The 22,868-nt window shown below is 43.5% G+C and overlaps 2 protein-coding genes across 4 annotated transcripts in view; one reads left to right on the top strand and one right to left on the bottom strand.

Moving 5' to 3' along the window:
• nrap (nebulin-related anchoring protein) overlaps positions 1-10,403 on the bottom strand; it is a 30,223-nt gene extending 19,820 nt beyond the window's left edge. Inside the window, exons 1-12 of one of the 2 annotated variants that reach the window (XM_084485830.1) lie at positions 10,134-10,403; positions 9,382-9,476; positions 8,939-9,026; positions 6,564-6,668; positions 5,859-5,969; positions 4,684-4,791; positions 4,175-4,279; positions 3,618-3,725; positions 2,669-2,773; positions 2,376-2,483; positions 1,125-1,241; positions 245-349 (exon numbers count right to left, since the gene is read on the bottom strand). In XM_084485830.1, the coding sequence (XP_084341956.1) occupies positions 245-349; positions 1,125-1,241; positions 2,376-2,483; positions 2,669-2,773; positions 3,618-3,725; positions 4,175-4,279; positions 4,684-4,791; positions 5,859-5,969; positions 6,564-6,668; positions 8,939-9,026; positions 9,382-9,476; positions 10,134-10,199 (1,221 nt within the window). In that variant the 5' untranslated portion in view covers positions 10,200-10,403. The remainder of the gene's footprint in view (positions 1-244; positions 350-1,124; positions 1,242-2,375; positions 2,484-2,668; positions 2,774-3,617; positions 3,726-4,174; positions 4,280-4,683; positions 4,792-5,858; positions 5,970-6,563; positions 6,669-8,938; positions 9,027-9,381; positions 9,477-10,133) is intronic. The other variant, XM_084485831.1, reaches the window with a different exon arrangement.
• A 558-nt stretch (positions 10,404-10,961) lies between these two features.
• Positions 10,962-22,567, top strand: casp7 (caspase 7, apoptosis-related cysteine peptidase). 2 transcript variants are annotated; one of them, XM_084485429.1, is made up of 7 exons: positions 10,962-11,027; positions 11,219-11,372; positions 14,407-14,558; positions 15,470-15,598; positions 18,185-18,360; positions 18,877-19,015; positions 19,543-22,567. In XM_084485429.1, exons 2-7 carry the CDS (start codon positions 11,242-11,244, stop codon positions 19,767-19,769), a joined length of 954 nt encoding a protein of 317 aa, XP_084341555.1. In that variant the 5' UTR covers positions 10,962-11,027; positions 11,219-11,241; the 3' UTR covers positions 19,770-22,567. The 2 variants fall into 2 exon arrangements, with proteins under 2 accessions (XP_084341555.1, XP_084341554.1); XM_084485428.1 differs by lacking the exon at positions 10,962-11,027 and having other exon boundaries at positions 11,048-11,372.
• The last annotated feature ends 301 nt before the right edge of the window (positions 22,568-22,868 follow it).

Consider the following 22,868-nt stretch of genomic DNA (forward strand, 5'->3'; position numbering starts at 1 on the left):
AATGGCGCATTTCTCAATGCTCAACACTAACAACAAAACACACAACGCCTGTACTGATTCAGGCAAACTGAGCTCATCGATATGTATGTTTTTATTCACATCCTCTAAACTACATTGGATATTAACATCCTGACTGGCTCCCACAGAAGCAACCATCCAAGTTGACAATTAACATCCGATGAAACGGTGGAAATAACCTTTGCACTGCAGTGTGTGTGTTGGCCATGTGTGGGGCAGTCCTTACGTCGCTGGTGAAATTGGCGACTTTGGCGTGGTTCTTGAACTGCGGCGTGTCGCAGAAGTTAATGCTGTGGCCTTTGGAGTGTTCCAGGTCCTTCTTGTACTCGTTCTGATGAGTACAGGAAAAAGCACAATGACACCAAAACAAATAGACAAACAAAGACAGAAATGCAGTTATAGTTGGCAGCCCTGCTCGGATATGAGAGATTGAAACAATTAGCTTCCAATGGAGTGTGTCTAAATAAAAACTGTACTGAACCGCAAACATTGTTCACGATGTTTGGTCTTTGTCTCATATGTTTGCCTCACACACATCCTCACAAGCTCTAAATATAGCCTCTCGGACATTTAAAGGTAAATATTGTTGTAATACTTTTGAACTCTGTTGGGACAGTTGTTCGCAGTACTCTGGAGTGTGTCATAATTCAAAGTGAGCTGACAAAATGGGTCATTTGATTTAAAACATGGCTCACCAACTAGATATGACTGGAGCTATGTATGACCACACTGGAATGGCATGTCATCTCTGACATGCCAGGCCTAGTTGGCTGATGCCTGATACAGTCAGTATTACTATGCCTTAACACTCAAGCATGAGTGTGCTTGCACGCACACACATGCACAGACACAAACACAAACACACATACATTCGAACATACACACACACACTCACACGTACACTTATGCACGCGCACGCACACGCACACGCGCATGCACATACAGAAACACACACACACACACACAATACACACGTTGTGCAATACAACATTTGCATGGGAACAATACCCCCATGGCCTTGACATTCATAACCTCTATATAGCCCCCAGTGGCCCTTCCAGCCCCTAATCCAGGTCCTATTCTCCTTGAACCCCAGGCTTCTGTACCTCGCTGACAAGCTTGCTGATCTTGCGAGCGTTCTTCAGCGCCAGGTTGTCCTCTGACGTCAGGCTGGTGAAGTGTGAGGTGCCCCTCATCTTCTTCTGGTCTTTCTTGTACTTCAGCTGCGGGTGGAGAAAGAAGAGACAGATGACGAGACGAGATGATCCACAGGGTTCAGGAAGGTGATATTTAGAATATGTTCTCACAATGTTATTTAAGTCGAGGCCATCACCAGAGGTGGGCGGACTTCAGAGTTTCCAAAGTAAAAGTCCCATTGTTATGTTATTTGGAAAATATTTGCTTTTAAGTGCAAACCCTGATGTATACCTCATTAGGTTAATTTGTCATTTGTTTGATGTCAGGACTGTAGAATGCAAGAAATGTAAGGATATTTGTTTTGTCACACTTAATTAAGGGGCTACGTAAAGTGGGACTTAATTTGAAAAAACTGGCCTTCACATAATGTGTCCAGAGGAAATACTATAGGGTTAGGTTTTGTGTGTGTGGGCACAGCGTCTAATCCGGTCACAGCCGAGTTTTGGCAGTGACAACATGGGTTTGCTGATCATAGTTCACAGGGACTTATTGTTGCTGCTGTTGACAGGGCAGGCTAAAATATGAATGAAGCGTTCTAAATCACTGTATGCATTCTTTCATGAAACTACTCCTACAACCAGCACTATTGCCTTTGATGAGAAAGACGGACAATAGCTGTATGTATTCAATACGGTTAGCTTTACTTTACAGAGCAATGAAACACAGAAATTAAACTACAGGGTTAGCACTGTCTCTGGTTAAAGCGGCTATCGCCACATTCTATTTTTTATTTGGATTGAGTCTCATGGTTCTCATGTATTTGTTTGACTACTGGCAATTGCTATTGAGCCGAATATCGCAATGGTTGTTATATTGGCGTCAGGCAATGTCATTTTTCCTGCTTACCCTGGTAAGCAGTCATTTGAACCAATCCAAAATAACAGTTGCACAACCTGTGTTTGATTTAGTTTGAAATCAAATCTATTGTTCAGTATTTTATTCCCCTCACTCACGTGAGGGATTCGGCAATTATCATTATGTTGTAATGAAGAATTAACGCAAATTCATGTTATTTTGCTAGTTTATTGAAAAATATTAAGAAAATATGAACGTTTTTTTCTTTGAATGGTTTCCATCACGGAAATGTATTGTTGAGTCAGGCTAAAACAACCAAGGCAGATATGGTTATATTGGACTGGGTCCAAGCTAGCACTACTCACGTCACTAGCATGGGCCTGGGCCTGTTTAGCTAGCTTGTATCCCGGGGTAATCATAGCGGGGAAACTTCCTTTCCCTCTCTGCTGCTCGTACTGCTCCGTGTAGGCAATCTGTAAACAGGTTTTCATTCATCAAGTTTAAAAATATCTGAAATTATCACTTGAGGTCAAGTGCACATACCGATAATATGTCATTACATTTTTTTTTTTTCCCAATAAAAGCAGAAATGCAGTTAGATAAAATATACTTTTTAAGATACAGGGATAAGACGGAAGGCAGTCTGTGTCCTCCTCACCTGGCTGATGCCAGCGTTCTCCTTGGCCTGCAGGGCCTCCGAGGCCCCGGCCTCAGCGCTGGCCGTCCCCTTCATCTCCTGGTCGTACACCTGGCGGTACTTCACCTGCAGGGCGCGGCTACTAGTCACTGCTGGGGTTCGGTGTGTGTATGATAATATAAAGCTGTACCTGTATATGTATGAGCACTGAGTGTGTGTGTGTGTGTGTGTGTGCGTGTCTGTTATTGTGTGCGTGCGTGCGTGTGTACGTGTGCATGTGTGAGTGTGTGTGTGTGTGTGTGTGTGTGTGTGTGTTAGGGGTGTACGCTATAAACAGTATAGAAAGTACACCGGTGTGAATTTGTGCTACGGTATGGATTTTGACCATACCGTGAGACCGCTGTGACCGGTAGACAGTGTTGTGTGTAACGTGTTACAAAGTAAGTAACGTAAATACAGTAACGTAACTTCTTTTTCATGTGAAAAGTAAAGTTACGCAAAACTACTGAAAATATAGTAACGAAACGAAGTTTGCTCGATCCCAGGTACGCGTTACCTGCCCGCACACACTTCAGCCAAATTGAGATGCCAAAACTATACGGCAAGGTCCGCGACCAAGTGGAGAAAGAAATCCATACTATCCATACTGGAAGTAACTTAAAAAAAAGGAAAAAATTTAGCATTTTCTATTGCAGTTTTGCTCAAGAAATGTTTTTAAAATAATTCTGTACTATGTGAAATATTCCCTAGTAATACAAAAATACAGTAATAGCTGCCTAACCAGTATTTTACCCCTTCAGAAGCATTTATATCGAAATTAGAATATAAAAATAATATAAAAATGAACATACTGTGATATAATACCGTTACCGTCTATGCCTCAAATCATACCGTGATATAAATTTTAGTCCATACCGTACAGCCCTAGTGTGTGTGTGTGTGCGTGCGTGCGTGTGTGTGTCCCACTCACGCCGCTGGCCATCTGGGTGGCCTTCTTGGACACCATGTACCCCGGGGTGATGTGGGCTGGGAAGCTTCCCTTCCCTCTCTGCTGGCCGTACTCCTCTGTGTAGGCATACTGCCACCGGAGACACAGGTCAGCCCCCCCGGGGGAAAAACCAGACACCCATGGCAACCCGTCACCCATAGCAACCCGTCACCCATAGCAACCAGTGACTACATAGCAACCGGTAGCCCATAGCAACAGGTCACCCATAGCAACCAGTTATCCACCAACCGCTCACCCATAGCAGAGACAGCCCCCCATAGCTAACATTCAACCATTGCAACCGGTCACCCATAGCAACCAGTCACTGAGAACAAATGGTAACCCAGGGCAACTGGTCACCCATAGCAACCAGTCTTTCATAGCAAACAGTCACCGAGGAAACCAGACACCCATAGCAGACAGTCACCCATTGCAAACATTCACCCATAGCAACCAGGTTATTCGGTTGCTATGGTCAGTCACCCGTAGCAGTCACAAAGCCACAAGCGGTAGTGAATTGACCGCCGCTAGAAGCTTACCTTGCTGGCGATCTGGCTCTGAGTCTTGGCCAGCAGGACCTCCGGGGGGTCAGCGAAGGTTGTGTACTTTGACACTCGCTCCTCGTGGCCCTTTTTATACTCCAACTGGACAGACATAGAAATTATGAATAAATAAATGTAGATAGAAAACATGATCCAGTTTACCTTTCAGGGACCAACTGTCACATAAGAGACTCATCGAGAGCTGCCTTTAGCTGTCTGCTGTGTGTCTAGTGGCTGTCATACAATATGTTGTGTTGCTTATATATATATATATATATATATATATATATATATATATATATATATATATATATATATATATATAATACTAAATCAATTCAAAAGGTTTAGTTCCATATCGGATACCTTACGCCAAAATATTAAAAAAATGCGGTTGTACCACATTTGAGCTTTCAACATACCGAAACCACATAATACATAGAGTAGAGTAGACCACTGCTGTCTTTTGAAGCAGTAATATGACACAATAGCTTTAACAGACTCACATTACTGGCTAGCATGTTAGCGTTCTTAGCGGTCTGGTATCCTGGTGTGATCAGGGCAGGAAAACTGCCTTTTCCTTTGGACTCATTGAAGTCCTCCACATAGTTCACCTGCGCAAGGAAACACAAAATATACTTCATTAATTATTTAAAGAGGCTTGGAAGTGCGACTGCACTCTGATTGTGAAGTAAAAGCATAATTAAAAAAGGATAAGATCACAAATTTAGTCCAGGGATGAGAAAAATGAAAAGATTTACAGACCAGTTTAAATTTATTAAAGGACAATTCTGGTATTTTGAACATTGAGCCCCCTTCCTGGTTTGTCTAAGATGAAATAGAGTGGTTGACACAGAAATTTTGACTATTGGTCCTGTCTCGGGTATTTGGCTCATTCGCCCCTGCCTGTTTCAGAATGGCTATGGTCTATGAGCATTTACAACCCTAAATGTTCGTTTTCAGAAATGTGCAACTCACCGAGTGGTTAGTGGTGGTCGTTGATGTTCCAAATCAAGTATCGTAGCGAAATACAGTTTCTGTTGTGTTTTATTTGGCATTTTGTAAATCCTTTGATTTCTGTTGGAAGACTCATTGCACGTTGACCGGAAATGGAAAGAGGGGCTGGTTGTAGTCTTTTTGCTCGGTTCTAGCCCTACTGTTGATACGGAGAACTGAGCGAAAAGACTACAACCAAACGTAAACAGCCCCATATCCGAAGTTCCGGTCCAGTTTCCGTTTCAATGGGATTTACAAAAAACATTTTTTTTTACATTACAAATATTTCCAAATAAAACACGACAGAAACTGTATTTCGCTACGATACTTGATTTGGAACATCAACGAACACCACTAACCACTCGGTGAGTTGCACATTTCTGAAAAAAAAAAACGTTTAGGGTTGTTTTAAGGACAGGTTTGTGAATGCCCATAGACAGCCATTCTGAAGCAGGCAGGGGCGATTTGAAATGAGCCAAATACCCGAGACAGGACCAATAGTCAAAATTTCGTTGTCAACCACTCTATTTCATCCTAGACAGACCAGAAAGGGGGCTCAATGTTCAAAATACCGGAATTGTCCTTTAAGTGATTAAAAGAATATTGAATTAAATCCTCAAATGTTCACAAAAGCACAAAAATATAAGATAAGAGTGTAAGAACGACGGTGTTGGGACGTGCTTACGTCACTGATGGTCTTCTGTGACACGCTGACCATGTCCTGGTTCATCACCGTGCCAGAGTACCAGGTCTGCTGCTCGGAGGTGAACCCAGAGTGGGAAGTGTAGGCCTGGGTCTATCGTCATGACAACCACAAGAGCACATGATGAACAGCCAATCACCACTCCAGATGAATATCTCACACCTCTTATCTCACCTTTATTTAACCAGGTTACAGTGAAAAAAAAAAAAAAAAAGACATACAAGTTCCGGACAAACATTGAATAAAGAAAGTAACTAGTTATAAAGGAATGAGAAATTAAGAGAGGGTAAAAACTCAAGTGTGCAACTATTCTGCTCCAACTTGAGGGGAATTTAGGTGGGCTATAAATTCTCATTCACTCATTGTGCATGAGAACACAACATTTTTGGGAGGAACATAGCATTATTATTCACGTGATAGTATATGTTTAAATACTTTTAAAATAATATTGTGAAAAAAGGACAATTTGTTTTTAAGTACAGGACAAAACAAACAAGAGACAGAGACAAGACAGAGAAAGCCTTTCTTTCTGGATGGTCTCACTTGCATAAGACATGGGATAAGATATTACCCCCAACCACAGACACCTGACCAACTGAACCTTAAAGAGTGGGATTTGGCCCAACCCCTCTTTGCTTTGATTGACAGGGCTGCATCAGCTCTGCCTAGCAAGGGGCGGGGGCTCACCTGGCTGGCCATCTGATTGGCTAGGCGAGCCTTCTCCAGCGCCAGGGACTTCATGTCATAGTGGAAGGTGGACATAAAGCGATCGCCATCCTCGCGATATTTCAGCTACGGGATGCACACAGACCACAAGCATTAAGCCAAGACGGGGATGTGTCTCATGTGCCGTTCATACGTGCACATGACACACATCCTACATGTGTGCATGGACAAGAAAAAAACAAAAAACATATACACACAAAGCATGCATTTGTACATTTGGTAGCACTTGCATAGCACCTGAGTCGTTATTCAGATATATAAAAATAACTAAATATTTTTTAATTATTTATTTACAAAAAGATCTATTTATCACTTTTTTATTAGTTTGTATGCACTTTTTGGGGTACATCTTCATTGTTGTCCATCGCTTTGGACAAAAGCATATCCTAAATAAACTTAATACAATATTACTTTATCATATTGTGAAATATTTGTCATCAAATAGTTTTGCTATTAATTGGGCTGATGATAGCCTTACAATCATTATATTTGTACCATCACTAAAAAAAATAAGAGACATTTTCAAAGTCCAGCCCACTAGGGTATGGCTGGCAGGTTGAGCTGTCAATTGAACATCTGGGCGGACACCAGAGGATAGATTTGAACACACCTGGTGGCAAAATAGAGTCCTTTAAATCCCTCTGTGTGTGTGTGTGGCTTTCTCTCTGGTCATGACTTTGCGATGCATGTGTTAAAAATATTCGAGCAGATAGAACAGAACAGCCAGCGTTCCCGGTAATCACATTATAATTCTTCCGTTATCAATCTCGAAACGACTGGCCTGAGCGGGCATAAGACCCGGGCATAATATTAGCTTGCCAGTATTTATAACATTGTGTAGCATGAGATACCCTTGATGGCCATTCTGGGGACCAATGGCTGAGCTGTAAAGAGTATACCGATAAATCCTTCCTGAGTAGAAAGTGCTGCACCTTTTAATGAAATTTGACTTGAGTAAAAAGTAGAAGGTGTGAAATAAAAAAAATTGTCAAATAGTTGTATGTAAATTTTTACAAGCTTTGTGATTTTTTTGTTTTTCTGTGAGAGCTTATGAGATAGGACTCAGTAGGATGCAATGAAGTCCTCAGAGTGCTTATTCATGTCCCTCGGCCACTCTCCTGCTACACTCAAAAAACAGCTATGATTTATCATAACGTATTCTAAACGTGTGATCATAATTTTTTAGGTATAAATATACAATTGTGATTGATAAATTGGGTGTATAAATGGGATGGTCACATGTTTAGCTTACCATGAAATACACAATAATACAACAGCAGTATAGAGTATTTTTAACACAATGCCAGCTTCCAATCAATCAGCCAAGAGAAGCCACAGAATAAAAGCAAAACGCATCGGAACTGACATAGCCAGACAGATAGACAGACAACAACAGGTGTGAGGGCTGAGAATGGGACATGAGGCTGTATTTCCTGGCGTTTAATTTTAGCCTCTCAGGGCGTAAAGAGGAGTTGGGGGGGGGGGGGGGTTGCTGTCACAGAAACAGAAATAAACAGCGTCGCACTTTCATTCCAAACCATGGCAGTCACCATGTCTCTCTCTCTCTCTCTCTCTCGTTCTCTTTCTAGCTTTCTCTCTAGCTCTCTCTCTCTCTCTCTGGAATCGATACATTTTACTAGCGACCTTACAGTAACCTATCTGCTAACTGCTGGTTCTGGGTCTCTTTTTATCTTGTGTGTGCGTATTTTTGGGTGAACAGCAACAGGTCTTGGGTGGAAGCTATGATGTGAATGTAGGCTACTGTGCACGTCACCCGTCGCGCCACATGATTTTGAAGGACTTGTTATTGACAATCCCATGTGATGTATTACTGTAAACATTTGCCAAATGATAATTTTATTCCAAGTGTATCACCACGATTCTGTTTCTCCATAACGTTCTGATTCGGAGTTGAAGTCAGTTCATCTGAATGCTAAAACTCATCCTTAAGATAAGACCCTGGTTATTAAACAAAGCTATGACCTAATTCAACAGTCTGTACCCTACCGGGGGTTGAGATGGTACTGACATCTGTGTCACACGACCAGTTAAGATCGTACGCCTGTTAACCCATCGTTGGTGTAACTACACCAACCCCCCACACCTTACACCACAATGGACCCAGAACCCAGTCCACACAAGCTATGTCCCACCACATAATCCCTCACAACAACATCCATCACCTCCAACAATGGAGCCCAGACCAGCGTCGCCCTGCTGGCATCTGCAGTGGGGGGGGGGGTAGGGGGCCTTGACCTTCCTCTGAATAGTTTGGGTGTCATGTTTTGAGTCACCGTCGTGGTCCCCGGGTGACATCACTTCAGCGGCGGCCTTACCTCACTGCTCGCCTTGGACTGTATCTTGGCGTTGATGTTGACAGGCGCCTGGTAGACACTGGTGAAGGTGTTGTTACGGGGATTGTGTCTGTTGGGTAGGTGTAAAGGTGTAAAGTGTGGCTGTTAAAAGTTTGCCTTGGTTTTTTTAGGCTAAGGATTTTTCTTTTTAAATGTTTCACTATTGTTTCACATTTCTTTCTGGAAAGAAATTCAGAAGTTAGCGTCATTCGCACGGGGGGGGGGGGGGGTAACGTCAAAACGGCAGTTGGTCGGAGCGGTTCAGTTAAACACGAGGCATTTAACCAAACTTTTACAGACACTTAACCATACACCAACAAATACAAAGAGGAAATCGTTAAAAGCAGACATATTAGTCCACCTAAGATATTTGTAAGACCTCTCCTCTTGTTGGAATCGGCAATGTTTTGACTGACTGTACTCACACTGAACAGTATGGCCGCTTCTGGTGGCTCACAAAGTTGTTGGCGGTGAGCACCATGCGGCAGACGTCACAGTGAAAGCAGGCTTTGTGCCAGTTCTGGAGGACAGAAACACACAGCACTGGTCATTGGAGGTCTGGGATTCTGGAGGAATATGGGGGACACCTGTACCATCGAGTGACAGAAGCATGAAAACTGAGGAGATGGATAGACCGATAGACCGATTTTTTCAAGTCAGTTCAACACTAGAGTGTTGAATGTAGTAATGAATACTTTATATATATATATATATATATATATATATATAATCTTGAGAGCCATTTTCACAAAAACTTTTTTCTAACAAATACGCATTGATTCACTTGAATAATATGCAAGACAATCTAAATTAAATACTTTATACATATGAACTTGGTTGTGTGTTTTGTAACTTAATGTATTTAATTCCATTTTAATATAGACAGCAGTTGGTACTGAGTGGTTTGACTGACTTAAATGTTTCCATAGTTAGTTTTTGGATTGGAGTTGGAGTTTGTTTGGATTTGGCATTTTTACAGAGATTAGATTGCTGTTGCCTGTCTTGTGCTCAGATTTGAAAATGGACATAGACATAGCAAGTCTATACAATATTAGTCTACGCTGTGACTATAACAAAATGACAAAAGAAAATTCTCACTTCTATGGTTCTAAAAATGAAGTTATTTTTCACTTCACAAACATTTGCCTTCAACATTTGAATCCAGATTCCCTCCTACCTGGTCAATGCAGTTGATCTTCTCCGCTGGGTAGACCACAAACCCACACCTCGCACACGACTGCATGTTGACAACCTGGCCTTTTCTTCACACACACACACACACACAAATAAACACCTCCAAAAAAACCTTCAGATAAACGTACAGAGATAAAAAAAAACTAGGAGCAAGCAAGAGGTGGACACGTGGACTAGACGACAGAGGCAGGGGTTTGTAGCTCACAGCAGGAGAGGTTGGCAGGAGAACTCCTAGACAGTAAAATAGGTTAGTGGCTGCTGCTGCTGCTGATAAACTTAGCTCTGGGCTGACCCTCTGAACCTGTCTCTCTTCACTTGACACCAGGCCCCACCCTCTTTTAGTGCTCCGCACGGGATGATTGGCCGGTCACAGCTGTCTGTCAACGCGAAGGGCGGGGGTTTTGGATGACAGTGTGTGTATGTGTCATGCTCTTGAAGATGAAGAGATAGGGTCAGTTTGGGAAACGTAGTCAGTGTGATGGTGCTCTTTAAAATAGGGTGATGCGCCGTATTTGTGTCATTTTGATATTTAAATAAAGTGTTTTAATGCATATATGGTCGCAGTGTTAAACAACAATGTGTACCACTATAAAATATATTATTTATTTGTTTTACATATTATTTTGGAATTTAGTATTCATTCATTCATATCATTATAATGAATTTGTGTGTGTGTGTGTGTGTGTGTGTGTGTGTGTGTGTGTGTGTGTGTGTGTGTGTGTGTGTGTGTGTGTGTGTGTGTGTGTGTGTGTGTGTGTGTGTGTGTGTGTGTGTGTGTGTGTGTGTGTGAGTGAAGGGGGGCGGGGGGGAAGCCTGCAGCCTGGATGTGGCGTTTCACTGGCAATACCCAGGAAGAAGTTGAGCGCAGGCGCAAAAAGTTAGTTTCATTTTCGTGCTTTGGTGAAATCTCGTTGCGACGTCGTTATTCTCCCAAAATATCGCTTCATGAACTACTTCATAACTTTTGAATGCTAAATTCCTTCACACTAGTTACTAGTCACACTAGTCTGCTACACCTCTTATACTGCACTAGCGGGCCTGCTTAGCTTATACCACGTCTTGTTGTAGCCTGCCTGTGTGTACTCCTGGAGATGGCCGAGGCAGCGGCTCCTGGTATGCAGACCGACCCGGCGGAAGGTGCAGAAGGAGCGGCGGAGCAGGAGGACGCGGATACCACGGACGCCAAGCCGGACCGCAGCGGAAGGTTCCTCCTGTTCGGCAGGTCAGAACCGACGCTCTTTAATTCAATAGGTTTCCACTACGGTCACCACACTCGGCCGCGGTGTTCATCTAGGTCACACAAGTTACACAACAATGACATTTAAATCTTGATTTTGTTTTATTCTCAAATCTCACTTTTAAAAGGACCGTTTAACGAATTGCATTTCCCACATTTTTGCATTACGTAGGCCTAGTCTTTGGGCTAAATCTGTTTTAAAATGTTAATGTTTAGCAGACCCGGTCCTACTTTTTAGTTGGTCCGAGCCCATCATTGCTTAAGTAAACCCTTTCATGTTAATGTAAATTAAATTAAATTAAATAATTAATTAATTAATTAAAAAAGTGCATTTAGCGCATAATTCCGTCGCAGCGGCCTACTGAGAGATTTCTGTACTCTTTCTGTAGTCGCATATTCATCAGTCTCCCGTATCTATATGCAGTATTATTATCTCTCACAAGGTGGCAGTACAAACCTTCTGAAGGTTTCGATACAAAGGGTTCAAAGTGTGTGTGTGTGTGTGGGGGGGGGGGGGGGGGTAAATTATTATATATGCAAAATTATTTATGCATACCACATAACCTTGCCCAATCTGAAGTTGAGACGCAACTAAGGTAATAATTATCCAGGGTATAGCAAATGAGCTCAATAAATATAAATTGCAGTAACAATATGTCTATTTGTGTGTCATTACACCTTGGTTGGATCAGATCAGATGAGATCATGTTGTGCCAACTTTTCCTTTTATAACTTGAGTACACTACACATCAAGTACAAGGATATGTCAACATTAGTAGAGCATTCCAATGGACAGGCTTTTACTTTGAATGGGGGACTTTTATTTTTTTGTCAGTGTGCTGTGTTCTACGTTCTAAGTTCCAAGTCCTTACACTGCTCTCCAGGTACAGGATGCAGAAGCTGTTTGTTAGGTGGGTTGCCATGGCAGGATTCTGCCCCTGTCAGCAGAGGACGAGGGCCTTGTCCCGTTTGAACTCTGCAGGGGTCGCAGTGATAGGAACCCCCCCCCCCCCCCCCCCACACACACACTCACCCGACTCACCCGAATACCGATTGAATAGGCGCTTTTTTACAAGTTTTTTTTAGAAAGCTCTGGCCTAGGTGGCGTGCCTGCTGACTCAGGGGGAGGGGGGGGGGGGTCGGGGAGGGGGCAGTGTCCCAAACTTCCTCCCCTCCCTCTCCCACCCCGCCCCCCCCCCACCACTAGGCCCGTCCCAGCCCCCCCCCCCCACCACCACCACCACCACACCTCCACCTCCACCACCGACGCCACACCTCCACCTCTCCACCACCACCACCACAGTACAGAGAGTATACCAGAGTCCTGGCATCAGAGCCCTGCGGTACGCCACCGGATCTGGATTATTGACAGCCAACTCTCTGGGCGCTAGAAGGTCGCAGGAAGGACGCACAACGGCACGTTTTACCGATGCAGAGCGGGGTAGCGCTGAATGAGGAACCGAGGTAAGAGTTTTGGTCAAACGAAATGAGAAACCGCCCGCCACGCCACGCCGGTCCCCCCCCCCCCCCCCCCCCCCCACCCCACCCCCGTTTGCCAGGCGGCGTTGCGTTCATCCTCCGGAGAAAAACTTAAGGTCGCTGCTCGGGGGAACACTTTTTTTTTCCTAACGAAGTGGGGGGGTTGGGCTTCTGAAAGGTTCTGGATCACATGTTTGTGAGGGAGCGTGCACTCTGTGTTTTGTATGATGGCAACCTGGTGTGTGTGTGTGTGTGTGTGTGTGTGTGTGTTTCTGTTTGTTTCTGTGTGTGTGTGTGTGTGTGTGTGTGTGTGTGTGTGTGTGTGTGTCAGTGAGGCTCGTGGCTTCATTGTTCCCCCGCCCCCCCCCCCCCCCCCCCCCCTCCGGGGGTCACCTGATGAGCTAGCTCTTCTGGAACCAGGGCAGACATTGTGTGGGACCCAATAGCCCAGGAGCTCTCTGGTTGGATCTTTTAAAGAATAGGAATATGGCAGGACTGGCGAGGACCTCACTCTGGACCCTACACCATCTCGGACACTTGAAACACTCGCTTTCTCTTTGATTTGGCAGTCTTTTCTTCCCTTTTCGCACGTTTTTTTGGACAATTTTTCACGACGTCCAGCGACCATGGTGTACTTTTAACCGTAAGGAGCTTGACGGTGGATTTCTGCGACCTGATTCGGACATGATTTTCATGCCTCCTTTAAGAATGTATGTACGTTCTCACGGCCCAGTAAGTGGTTTCACAAGGTTCTTTTTGGTTTCCCCGTTGGTGTGAGTGTGTGGATGGTTGGCTGGTGAAGTCCTGGGAACCTGGAGTAAGTGGCACACTATCGCACTCTCGTGACTCAAAGGCTCTTGGATTTGGATTTTTAAAATATTGATGAAATGTCTTGTTTGATAATGATTATTCATAATGTCGTGGTCTTTTTTATCTCTGTAGAACTGTATAGAGTTATTTCTAACTGCAAATGTTTGAAATGTTTGCTAAATACTGACATATTTAAAACTTATATTAATATAATATTTAACTCATTAACTAAGTCACTTTACTTTCTTTGCTCAAGAAATATCTGGCCACTGAAATATATATTTCAGTCACCAGGAATTAAGGTTCAAACTAAAGTCAAAGTCATTTTTTAAAAGGCTTTGGTTATTTTGAAATATTCAATTATTGAATACAATCTTCTTGAATACAGTTATTGAACAAACATAATTCCTACGTAACACACGTCTAAGAAAGGACATATGAACTATGTTTAGGAACATTACAAGAGCAGTTCATAATGTTGGTAGGCGATATTAAATATTACCTCTATCCAAAGTGACAAGGGGTGTTGTCAACCCACACCCAAAAGGTACTGGGTTTGATGCCTGATTCGGCATCCTTGAGCAAGATGCCTTGTAACCCATGTACCCCCTCAATGCCCTGTATTTGTCCTCACTGTCAGTCGCTTTGGATAAAAACGCCTAGTGGATGACTGACTGGAAGAGATAACGGAAAAGCTCTGGGTGTTCCTTGTCCTTCCCTCTCCCACTAGTAAGAAGAAGAAGGATGGCCAGACCCAGGATCAGCAGTACTGTTCTGAAAGCCATTACAGAATTATTTCACCTACATTCCGCTATAAGATGAGCCACCAGCAAGTGGGCAAGTGCATCATCATCAACAACAAAAACTTTGACGATAAGACAGGTACAGTGTTCTTTTTCTTCTCTGTATATTTCCATTTTTCTTGAGGTATTTTTTGTGCCTTTAGGGGGCAAGACAGTGGGTCAAGGGAGAGACTGATATGTAGCCCGGTACCACAGGTTACAATGGAAACAGTCACTACGTGGTGCACGGCTTACAGGCTGATCAGAGCCATAGCAGTTGGGTCAACAATGGAGGATGTGGACCAACAATCCGGTGGACCCCGACATTGTTGGGGACCCCAAAATTGTTGGCGTCCACCAGTGTGGTCGATGTTCAGAGGTCATATTATTAAATAAGTAGTCATATTATATATCAACATTGGGATAAGAATACAATTCTGGCATTAATTATCAACCGTCCTTTTTCTCTTTCTATATCTGTCATTGTGGGTAAAGTGGAAAATATTTCCTTGAAAAGAGATTGCTTTTGCGATCAAACTATGGAAGTGCTTTCAGATATTTTATTTTTTCAACTTAAAAGCCCTCTCTCTCTCTCTCTCTCTTTCTCTGTCTCTCTATGTCTGTCTCTGTCTCTCTCTTGCTCTCTCTCTCTGTCTCTCTCTTTCTCTGTTCCTCTGTCTCTCTCTCTCTCTGTCTCTTTCTCTGTCCCTCTATGTCTCTCTCTCCCTCTCTCTCCCTCTCTCTCTGTCTCTCTCTTTCTCTGTTCCTCTGTCTCTCTCTCTCTCTCTCTCTGTCTCTTTCTCTGTCCCTCTATGTCTCTCTCTCTCCCTCTCTGTCTCTCTCTTTCGCTCTGTTTCTCTCTCTGTCTCTGTCCCTCTGTCTGTCTCTCTTTTTGTCTCTCTGTCTCTCTCTCTCTCTCTCTCTCTCTCTCTCTCTCTCTCTCTCTCTCTCTCTCTGACTCTCTATGACTCTCTATGACTCTCTCTCTCTATTATTTTCCGGGTTCCAAAGGGATGAATGTACGCAATGGCACCGACCGAGACGCCGGTGAGCTCTTCAAGTGCTTCAAGAGCCTGGGCTTCGAAGTGTGCGTCTACAACGACCAGAGTTGTGAGAAGATGGAGCACCTGCTGAGAGCAGGTGAGGAGTGGTGGTGGTGGTGGTGCAGTGGTGGTGGTGGTGGTGCAGTGGTACTGGTGGTGGTGGTGGTGCGGTGGTGGTGGTGGTGTTGGTAGCGTGGTGGTGGTGGTGGTGGTGGTGCAGTGGTACTGGTGGTGCAGTGGTACTGGTGGTGGTGGTGGTGCAGTGGTACTGGTGGTGCAGTGGTGGTGGTGGTGCGGTGGTGGTGGTGGTGGTGGTGGTGGTGCAGTGGTGGTGGTGGTGCAGTGGTACTGGTGGTGGTGGTGCAGTGGTGGTGGTGGTGGTGGTGGTGGTGGTGCAGTGGCGGCTGCTGGTCTTTCAAAGAGGGGAAGCTAATTTTCAGCCTACATCATATAAATTTTCAATTTATGTATATATATATATATGTAAATTATGCTCTCTGTTCCTTTTCAAGGAAATGCTCTGTCATACCAACTAGCTGTCTTTTCCACTGATTTGACCAGTGTCCTCTCAATGGCCAGCAGAGCTAGGCTGCTTAAACGGCCTTGGCCCATTGTGTTATGGGTGTAGGACTTGAGCCGCTTTAAACAGGAGAAGCTCCTTTCTACACCTGCAGATGTAGCTCCAATTGTTGCCACTAATGAGAAGAGTTTGTAAAGCTGAGGCATTGCACTGTCCAACTCCATGTCTTTAAGGAACACCAAGAAATCACACAGCTTTCCCCTGTCACCCTGCAAGTCCTGATCTGAATACAGGACTTGGAAGTTCAGACCTCAGGCTCCCTGAATCAAAGTGATGGCCAACTACCAAAACAATATTAAACTCAAACAAGGAAATGTGGGAATTATGTTAAACTGAAGCAAGGAATTGTGTGAATAAGTGTAAAAAATGTAGGATGAAAATTGGCTAGCAATTTCGCCAAGCAAATATCAAGAAATAGGTTGCAGTTCGTCTTTCGACTCACTTGCAAAATCTGCGATGGGACTGAGGAATGAAGACAGCTCCGGTGACTTTTTATGGTTCAAAATCGCTGTCAATCAAACGGCAACTCAGTCTTTCGCAGACCCTCCATCATCATGCAGAAGCCCAGCGTCCAGGCCAGCCCACTCCTCCATTCACCCCCAGAGACGCTGAGCGTCCGTGGGAGGGACATAATCACAGCATTATCCAATGACCGTCGACTTTCGACGCACTAAAAAAAGCTGTTCTATGCATCCCCATTGAAGTGGATGGACGCTGAGCTTCAACAGGCAAACGCACTGTGACGCTACGGGAATGTATGAGAAGGATATCGAGTCAGTTGACCTGCGATAAACAGCTGATTTTGAACAAAACTCGTCTTCGAGATGGACGTGTTCTAACGCATTTTTAGTCAATGAAATGTTAACACAACAGTATATATTTGACCATTTCATTTTTGAAATTTTAGGGGAAGCTGAGCTTCCCTTGCAGTCTTAGAGAAATCGCCACTGTACTGGTGGTGTAGGTGGTGGTAGTGGTGGTGGTGGTGGTGGGGGTGGTAGAGCTGGGCCAGATGTCCATCAACAGTTATCATTATTATTCAACAGGATTTCAAAATCCAGTACATCTGTACATTTAAAGTGCATCTCAGAGTTTTTGTGAGATGAAGATTACTTTGACAAAATAGCACCGTGATGGCAATTTTTGCCCAAAGATAATTTGTTAGTATTTTGCTTCCAGTGCTTCACGGCTGAATGAGTAACCTTACATGCACTTGACAGTGAAGTTGTGCTTTTGATGAAAAGGAAGGAAAAATGTGAACCATACTTGGAAAGACGATGTTGGTGTTAGATTCTGTTATCGTCCAGTGGCTAAACCTTCTGCCGGTGGACCCCTGGGTGTTGGAGACACTATGGGTCCGGTGTGGGGTACTTGGATGGTCGATGATCTGACTTAACGTCGCGGCAGTGCAGTTGTAGGGTCACAGTTGCGCTATCGCCATACATAGTCGCGTATATTAATGCAAATTCATGCATTTGAATTCTAAACACTTTTTCCAGACTAATTATAACATGGATTATTACTTAAGTGGTAATTCATTCTGGGTCGTAAAAAAAGAGCCTCGGGCTAAAAGCATTTTCATTAGTTTTCGCTTGCTTATATCTGTGTGGGCATGCCTGCGTGCGTGTCTAATGCGGACGTTTGTGTGTGCTTGTGTGTGCGTCCTCATTGATATGTACCTGACTGTGTGTGCGGTGCTCATGTGCACGTCGTCATATGGATATGTGTCTGACTGTGTGTGTGTGTGTGTGTGTGTGTGTGTGTGTGTGTGTGTGTGTGTGTGTGTGTGTGTGTGTGTGTGTGTGTGTGTGCGGTGTTCGCGTGCGCAACCTCATATGGATATGTGTCTGACTGTGTCAGTGTGTGTGTGTGTGTGTGTGTGTGTGCGTGCTCGTGTGCGTGTCCTCATATGGATGTGCCTGACTGTGTGTTTGGGTGCTTGTGTGCATGCCATGGGTGCGTGCGTGCATATGTGTGTGCGTGTGCTCCTGCGTGCCTTCATTTGTGCCGATGCCCGCATGTGTTCATTCATGTATGCGTGTGCGCATGTATGTGTGTGTGTGTGTGTGTGTGTGTGTGTTTGTGCGCACACGCGGGGTCTAGTGTCGGAGGAGGACCACAGCGACAGCTCGTGCTTCGCCTGCATCCTGCTGAGCCACGGCGAGGAGGGCATGATCTACGGCACAGACGGCGCCATGCCCATCAAGACCATGACCTCCATGTTCAGGGGAGACATGTGCAAGAGTCTAGTCGGCAAACCCAAGCTCTTCTTCATCCAGGTACGCGTCCACGCACGTCCTCCACACTCACAGCAGGGTAGTGGGGGGGTGGGGGGGGGGCAGGTTTCTCTCGCGGTCAAGGCATTCGACTCCCTGCCGAAAGGCACTGGGATCAAACCCTGTGTCTGCAGTCGACCTGTGTATAACCCCCCCTCCTCTTCCTGCTCATTTACATGTCATTGGATCTGAATTCACTGTGAGACACTCTGGATGAAAGCTAGCCCTGAAAGAGTGAGCGACAGCATATCGATGGTGAATGTTAATGACTCTACTATTATTCAGTAGTCGTTTAAGGCAAGGCTTCTAAGGCTAGCTTTATAGAAGCCTCAACAAGACTTAGGCCTTCTACCAGATGTATCAGTTATGATTAAAATGTGGGTGTACACTGAAATGTGCAGAAGCAATTTGGTTTGGGCTCATGGCTTAAACAGAATTAATTGTGAATTGTTTCACCAGGTCATTGCTGAGAAAGCTACTCAGGATCTCAATGAAATGTCATTTCATTTGCTTCATCAGGCTTGCCGCGGGTCCGAGTTTGATGATGGCATACAGACAGACTCAGGGCCTCCCAATGATGCCCTCGAGACAGACGCCAATCCCAGACACAAGATACCCGTGGAAGCAGACTTTCTCTTTGCCTACTCAACGGTCCCAGGTAAAGCCACTGCCTTACACTTACATTTGAATGGCCAGTTAAGCTCCTCAAATGTAGTCATTGTAGAATACGCTTTCATCCAAAGCAACTAATCACAAGGGGCTTGAGGCTGATAACAATCCAAGCTTGCCAAATCAAAATTGGAGTAGGTACAACAATCGCAAATACTGTATGATACTAGTTTAAAAAATGTTAGTGTAATAGGCGAGTAGATGTGTTCTGTCACAGTGTGAGCACACAAGGTTGTGTTCCATCCCCTTGCTTTGGCCCAACGCCAAATAATGTTCATCAAATAAATGTGTGGAACACATTCAGCATTGTGGAGAGTTGGGACATAGCTAAATATCAATGTAATGTAATAACTAAACAACAGCCACAAAATGTCAGATGCAGGTTACACAATCTTCTGATTTGTTAAGCCAAGGAATTTTTACCTGGCATGAATCCAAAGGAATCCGAAGCAGTGGCTGAAAATAGCAAACGACACGTCACCATTTCTAACCTCCTTCCCCCTGCTGCACCAACAGGGTACTATTCCTGGAGGAACCCGGGCCGGGGATCCTGGTTTGTCCAGGCCCTCTGCAACGTTCTCAATGAGTTCGGCAAGCAGCTGGAGATCATGCAGATCCTGACGCGAGTAAACTACATGGTGGCCACCAGCTTCGAGTCCTGGTCCGAGGACCCGCGCTTCAGCGAGAAGAAGCAGATACCTTGTGTGGTCTCCATGCTCACCAAGGAGCTGTATTTCAACTGACCACTGGAGGACTCCCATCCAGATGCTGACTCCCCCACACTGGCTGACTGACTGACACTCGGACTCACAGGTTGACTGACTGACACTCAGACTTACAGGCTGACTGACGGACTTGCTCTGACAAAATTATGGCTTGACTGACTCTAAGAGACTGTCTATCTTGCCATCTTGACTGACTGATTGACTGATCTGCTTTGTAAGCCAACTGACTGACTGACTGACATATAGACTGACAAATTGCCCAAGTGGCTTTGTCGACTGTTTCAGGTTCTGACAAAACGGTCAAAAACATTCAGGGATCATTTTAAAGGCCAGCAAGGCGCTGGCCATACTGGTTGGCTGTGCCGTGCATTGCATAGCATTGCATTGCATGCCGAGCTGGGTCACAAAACAAGCGCGCCTAACGAACGAAACCTTTTCCAGTGGCGCTTGCTGTTCACGGCGATAATTGCCTCTTCTTCTGCTTATTCCGCTTTCAGGAACAATGGCGTCACATTTGATCTGATCTTTGTCGACAGGCAATGTGAAATATCCATGTTATTCTACCAAATCTGCTAACATTTGCTGCAATTTTTTGTGGGTTCAGGGAGTCCTCAGTGCATTTGTATACATTGTCCGGTATTGGAACTCGATTTTGGAGTTGACTGACTTGATTCATGAGTGTGTGTGTGCAGCATGGCTTGTGGCTGACTAACAGAGAAACTCAGTCCAACAAAAAGCAATAGCGTTCAAATGCTGTCTTTCTCTGAAAGGGCAGGTGCATTGGCTACCTTCTATGGAACAGACTTCCATTGTTGTCCAAAAACATTATTCCATTATTGTCTGACTGCTCATCGAGTCCAGTATCCATCCTTATAATAATAATAACAGTCTTTCCTTACGGAAGCTATGGTAGCCAGCACAGCCCTGGGGCTGGTTTAAGTGTACTTTTTGAACCACGATGGAAGTCTAGGGCACAGACGATGCGATTCTACCAACTATTGGTTATGCAGATGTTAAAGATATTGTTTCTCTTGAGCGTTTCATCAGCTTTTTCTCAATAAGACCAACATATACAGAATACACAATATACAGGCCTTGTCCTTCAACAAATGAAATCGTTCTTTCATCATCCACTCTAAACTTAACCCTCCAGTCCAATGCTGTATAACTTATTGGAAACTAGGGTTGAGTCAGCAACCTTTTCCCTGAGTTAGTGAACAAAAAAGAAACAAATATTAATCTCTTCCATTGGGTTCCATTTTTAATACATGACTTATGCAATAATGAAGCGCCAACGTGTCCATGGCAGACTTTTTAAAATGCACTAGGTGGCGTGAACTTTTTTTCTGTTGGGAAGAGTTATTCCATAAACTTGCTTGGATAAAACTTGAAAGTTCAGTTCAGTTGAAGGTCAGCTGGGGGATCTTCAGCTGTGCATTGTTGTTTTTTGACGTTTCTTGGCTGCCAAAAATAATGATTTTGAAATACTATTTTGGGACCACAATAAGTATTTACTTATTGTAAATAATTAAATATGATAACAGGGTGTGGAAGAATAATTACAACTCTTGACAATTATAATCGTAGTGCCTCGATAGCATGACAGCACTCCTAGTAGCACTGTGCTAGTGATCTCAGGTTCCTCGTGTGTGATACTGAACTTTGGAAATCTTTAAACCAATTATTTTAAACCACGACATACCACTTTATGCTGGGTATATCTAAAAGACCAGCCGCCAACATTTTAGACATTTCTCATCTTATTTTCTATCTTACATTTGACATATCTCTTACAGACTTTTAAAAACACGGTCAAGTGAATAATCTCATCAGATTGCTGAACCAAACCTTCACTATTGCCCAAAGCACGACTGACCACACTGTATTTATGTATTTCAGTGTTTGTCAGAACGGTACTTAAGGCATACGTTGCTATGTATGTGATCTTCTAAAGGCTGAGCTTTGCATTAAGAGTACAGTTAAGCGGAAAATCAAGTGGAATTGACAAAAATAGATTTAAAAACTAAACAAACACATTTTCATTTACCATATTGATTTCATACCTTTTAGGCGATATTTGCACAACTTTGCCAAATCAAAATATTTATAAATGGAACAAAAAAACTTTGATTGAATGGTTTGCTTATTATTATGATTGTTTTGTGTACCAATATATACAACTTGAAACTTATCATATGACAATACATCTGCTGGGGACAAAATGTCCTCACATGTTTTTGTCCCAAAGTCATATTTTTCGTCAATCACAGAGGCAGCTATTACTGATAGTGATCAGATCTCGTTCCGTGAACACTCCACCTGTCATTAACTGTTTTCACATTTCCTCATGAGCCTGAGTCAGCAACTTTCGGAGAAAACTCCACAAATAAGCTTGAATTTATTTTTTGCAGTCGTCATAATTTCTTTCCTCCTTTTTTTTAAATACTACGGCACCAGTCATGCAATCACGGATACAACTTTCAAATCCTCTTCATGCAAGAATCTGTGGTTTCTGAGCTGGTGTCCATTCAGTGCTGAAAGCAGTTTTTGCTCCATGTGTTTTGGATTGGGGTTTAATAAAGAAGGAAACATTTCTCATTTGTAAAAGCTTTCCTGTGTTAAATGCTATTGTCCTCAGGAATACAATTTGAAAGGATTTGGATTAAATGATTGGATTAAATAAATAATGAGGTATGATTTGGCCCTGATTTTGTTATTTTCCAATGAGGGGCAATACAACAATGTTTAAATGACTTAAAATCAAAAGAATGCATATGTAAAAAATATTTTTATTGTATTAAACACCATGAAAGAAATGCACTGTGTGTTTCTTTGTTAAATAAATAAAATGTCGTTTATAAAAATTACAATTTCAAAACTTGAGATTATCTTTTTGTGACCAACTCTCCCCCTTCGATGGACACGCTTATTGTAACCTACTGGCATGCCTCCCCATGTCATTTAATAATAATACTAAATATAAGCAATATGTTAAGTCAACAAGTTACACTTTGAAGTTTTAACAGGTAATACTTTAAACGCATTCAAATTGGCCGACTGATCACAGCCGTTATCTCTGTGTTAAGAGTAACACAGGTATTTTAATCACATTTATTT

Source organism: Micromesistius poutassou (genome assembly GCF_964030765.1).
Source record: "Micromesistius poutassou genome assembly, chromosome: 21".
Classification (NCBI taxonomy): Eukaryota; Metazoa; Chordata; class Actinopteri; order Gadiformes; family Gadidae; genus Micromesistius; species Micromesistius poutassou.

What these genes read in the sequence shown, in the direction of transcription:
- casp7 (XM_084485429.1), top strand. Translation starts at nt 11,242, where the DNA reads ATGGCCGAGGCAGCGGCTCCTGGTATGCAGACCGACCCGGCGGAAGGT. An exon ending in GGAGCACCTGCTGAGAGCAG is followed by an intron (nt 15,599 to 18,184) that starts GTGAGGAGTGGT and finishes CGCGGGGTCTAG; the next exon opens with TGTCGGAGGAGGACCACAGC. An exon ending in TGCCTACTCAACGGTCCCAG is followed by an intron (nt 19,016 to 19,542) that starts GTAAAGCCACTG and finishes CTGCACCAACAG; the next exon opens with GGTACTATTCCTGGAGGAAC.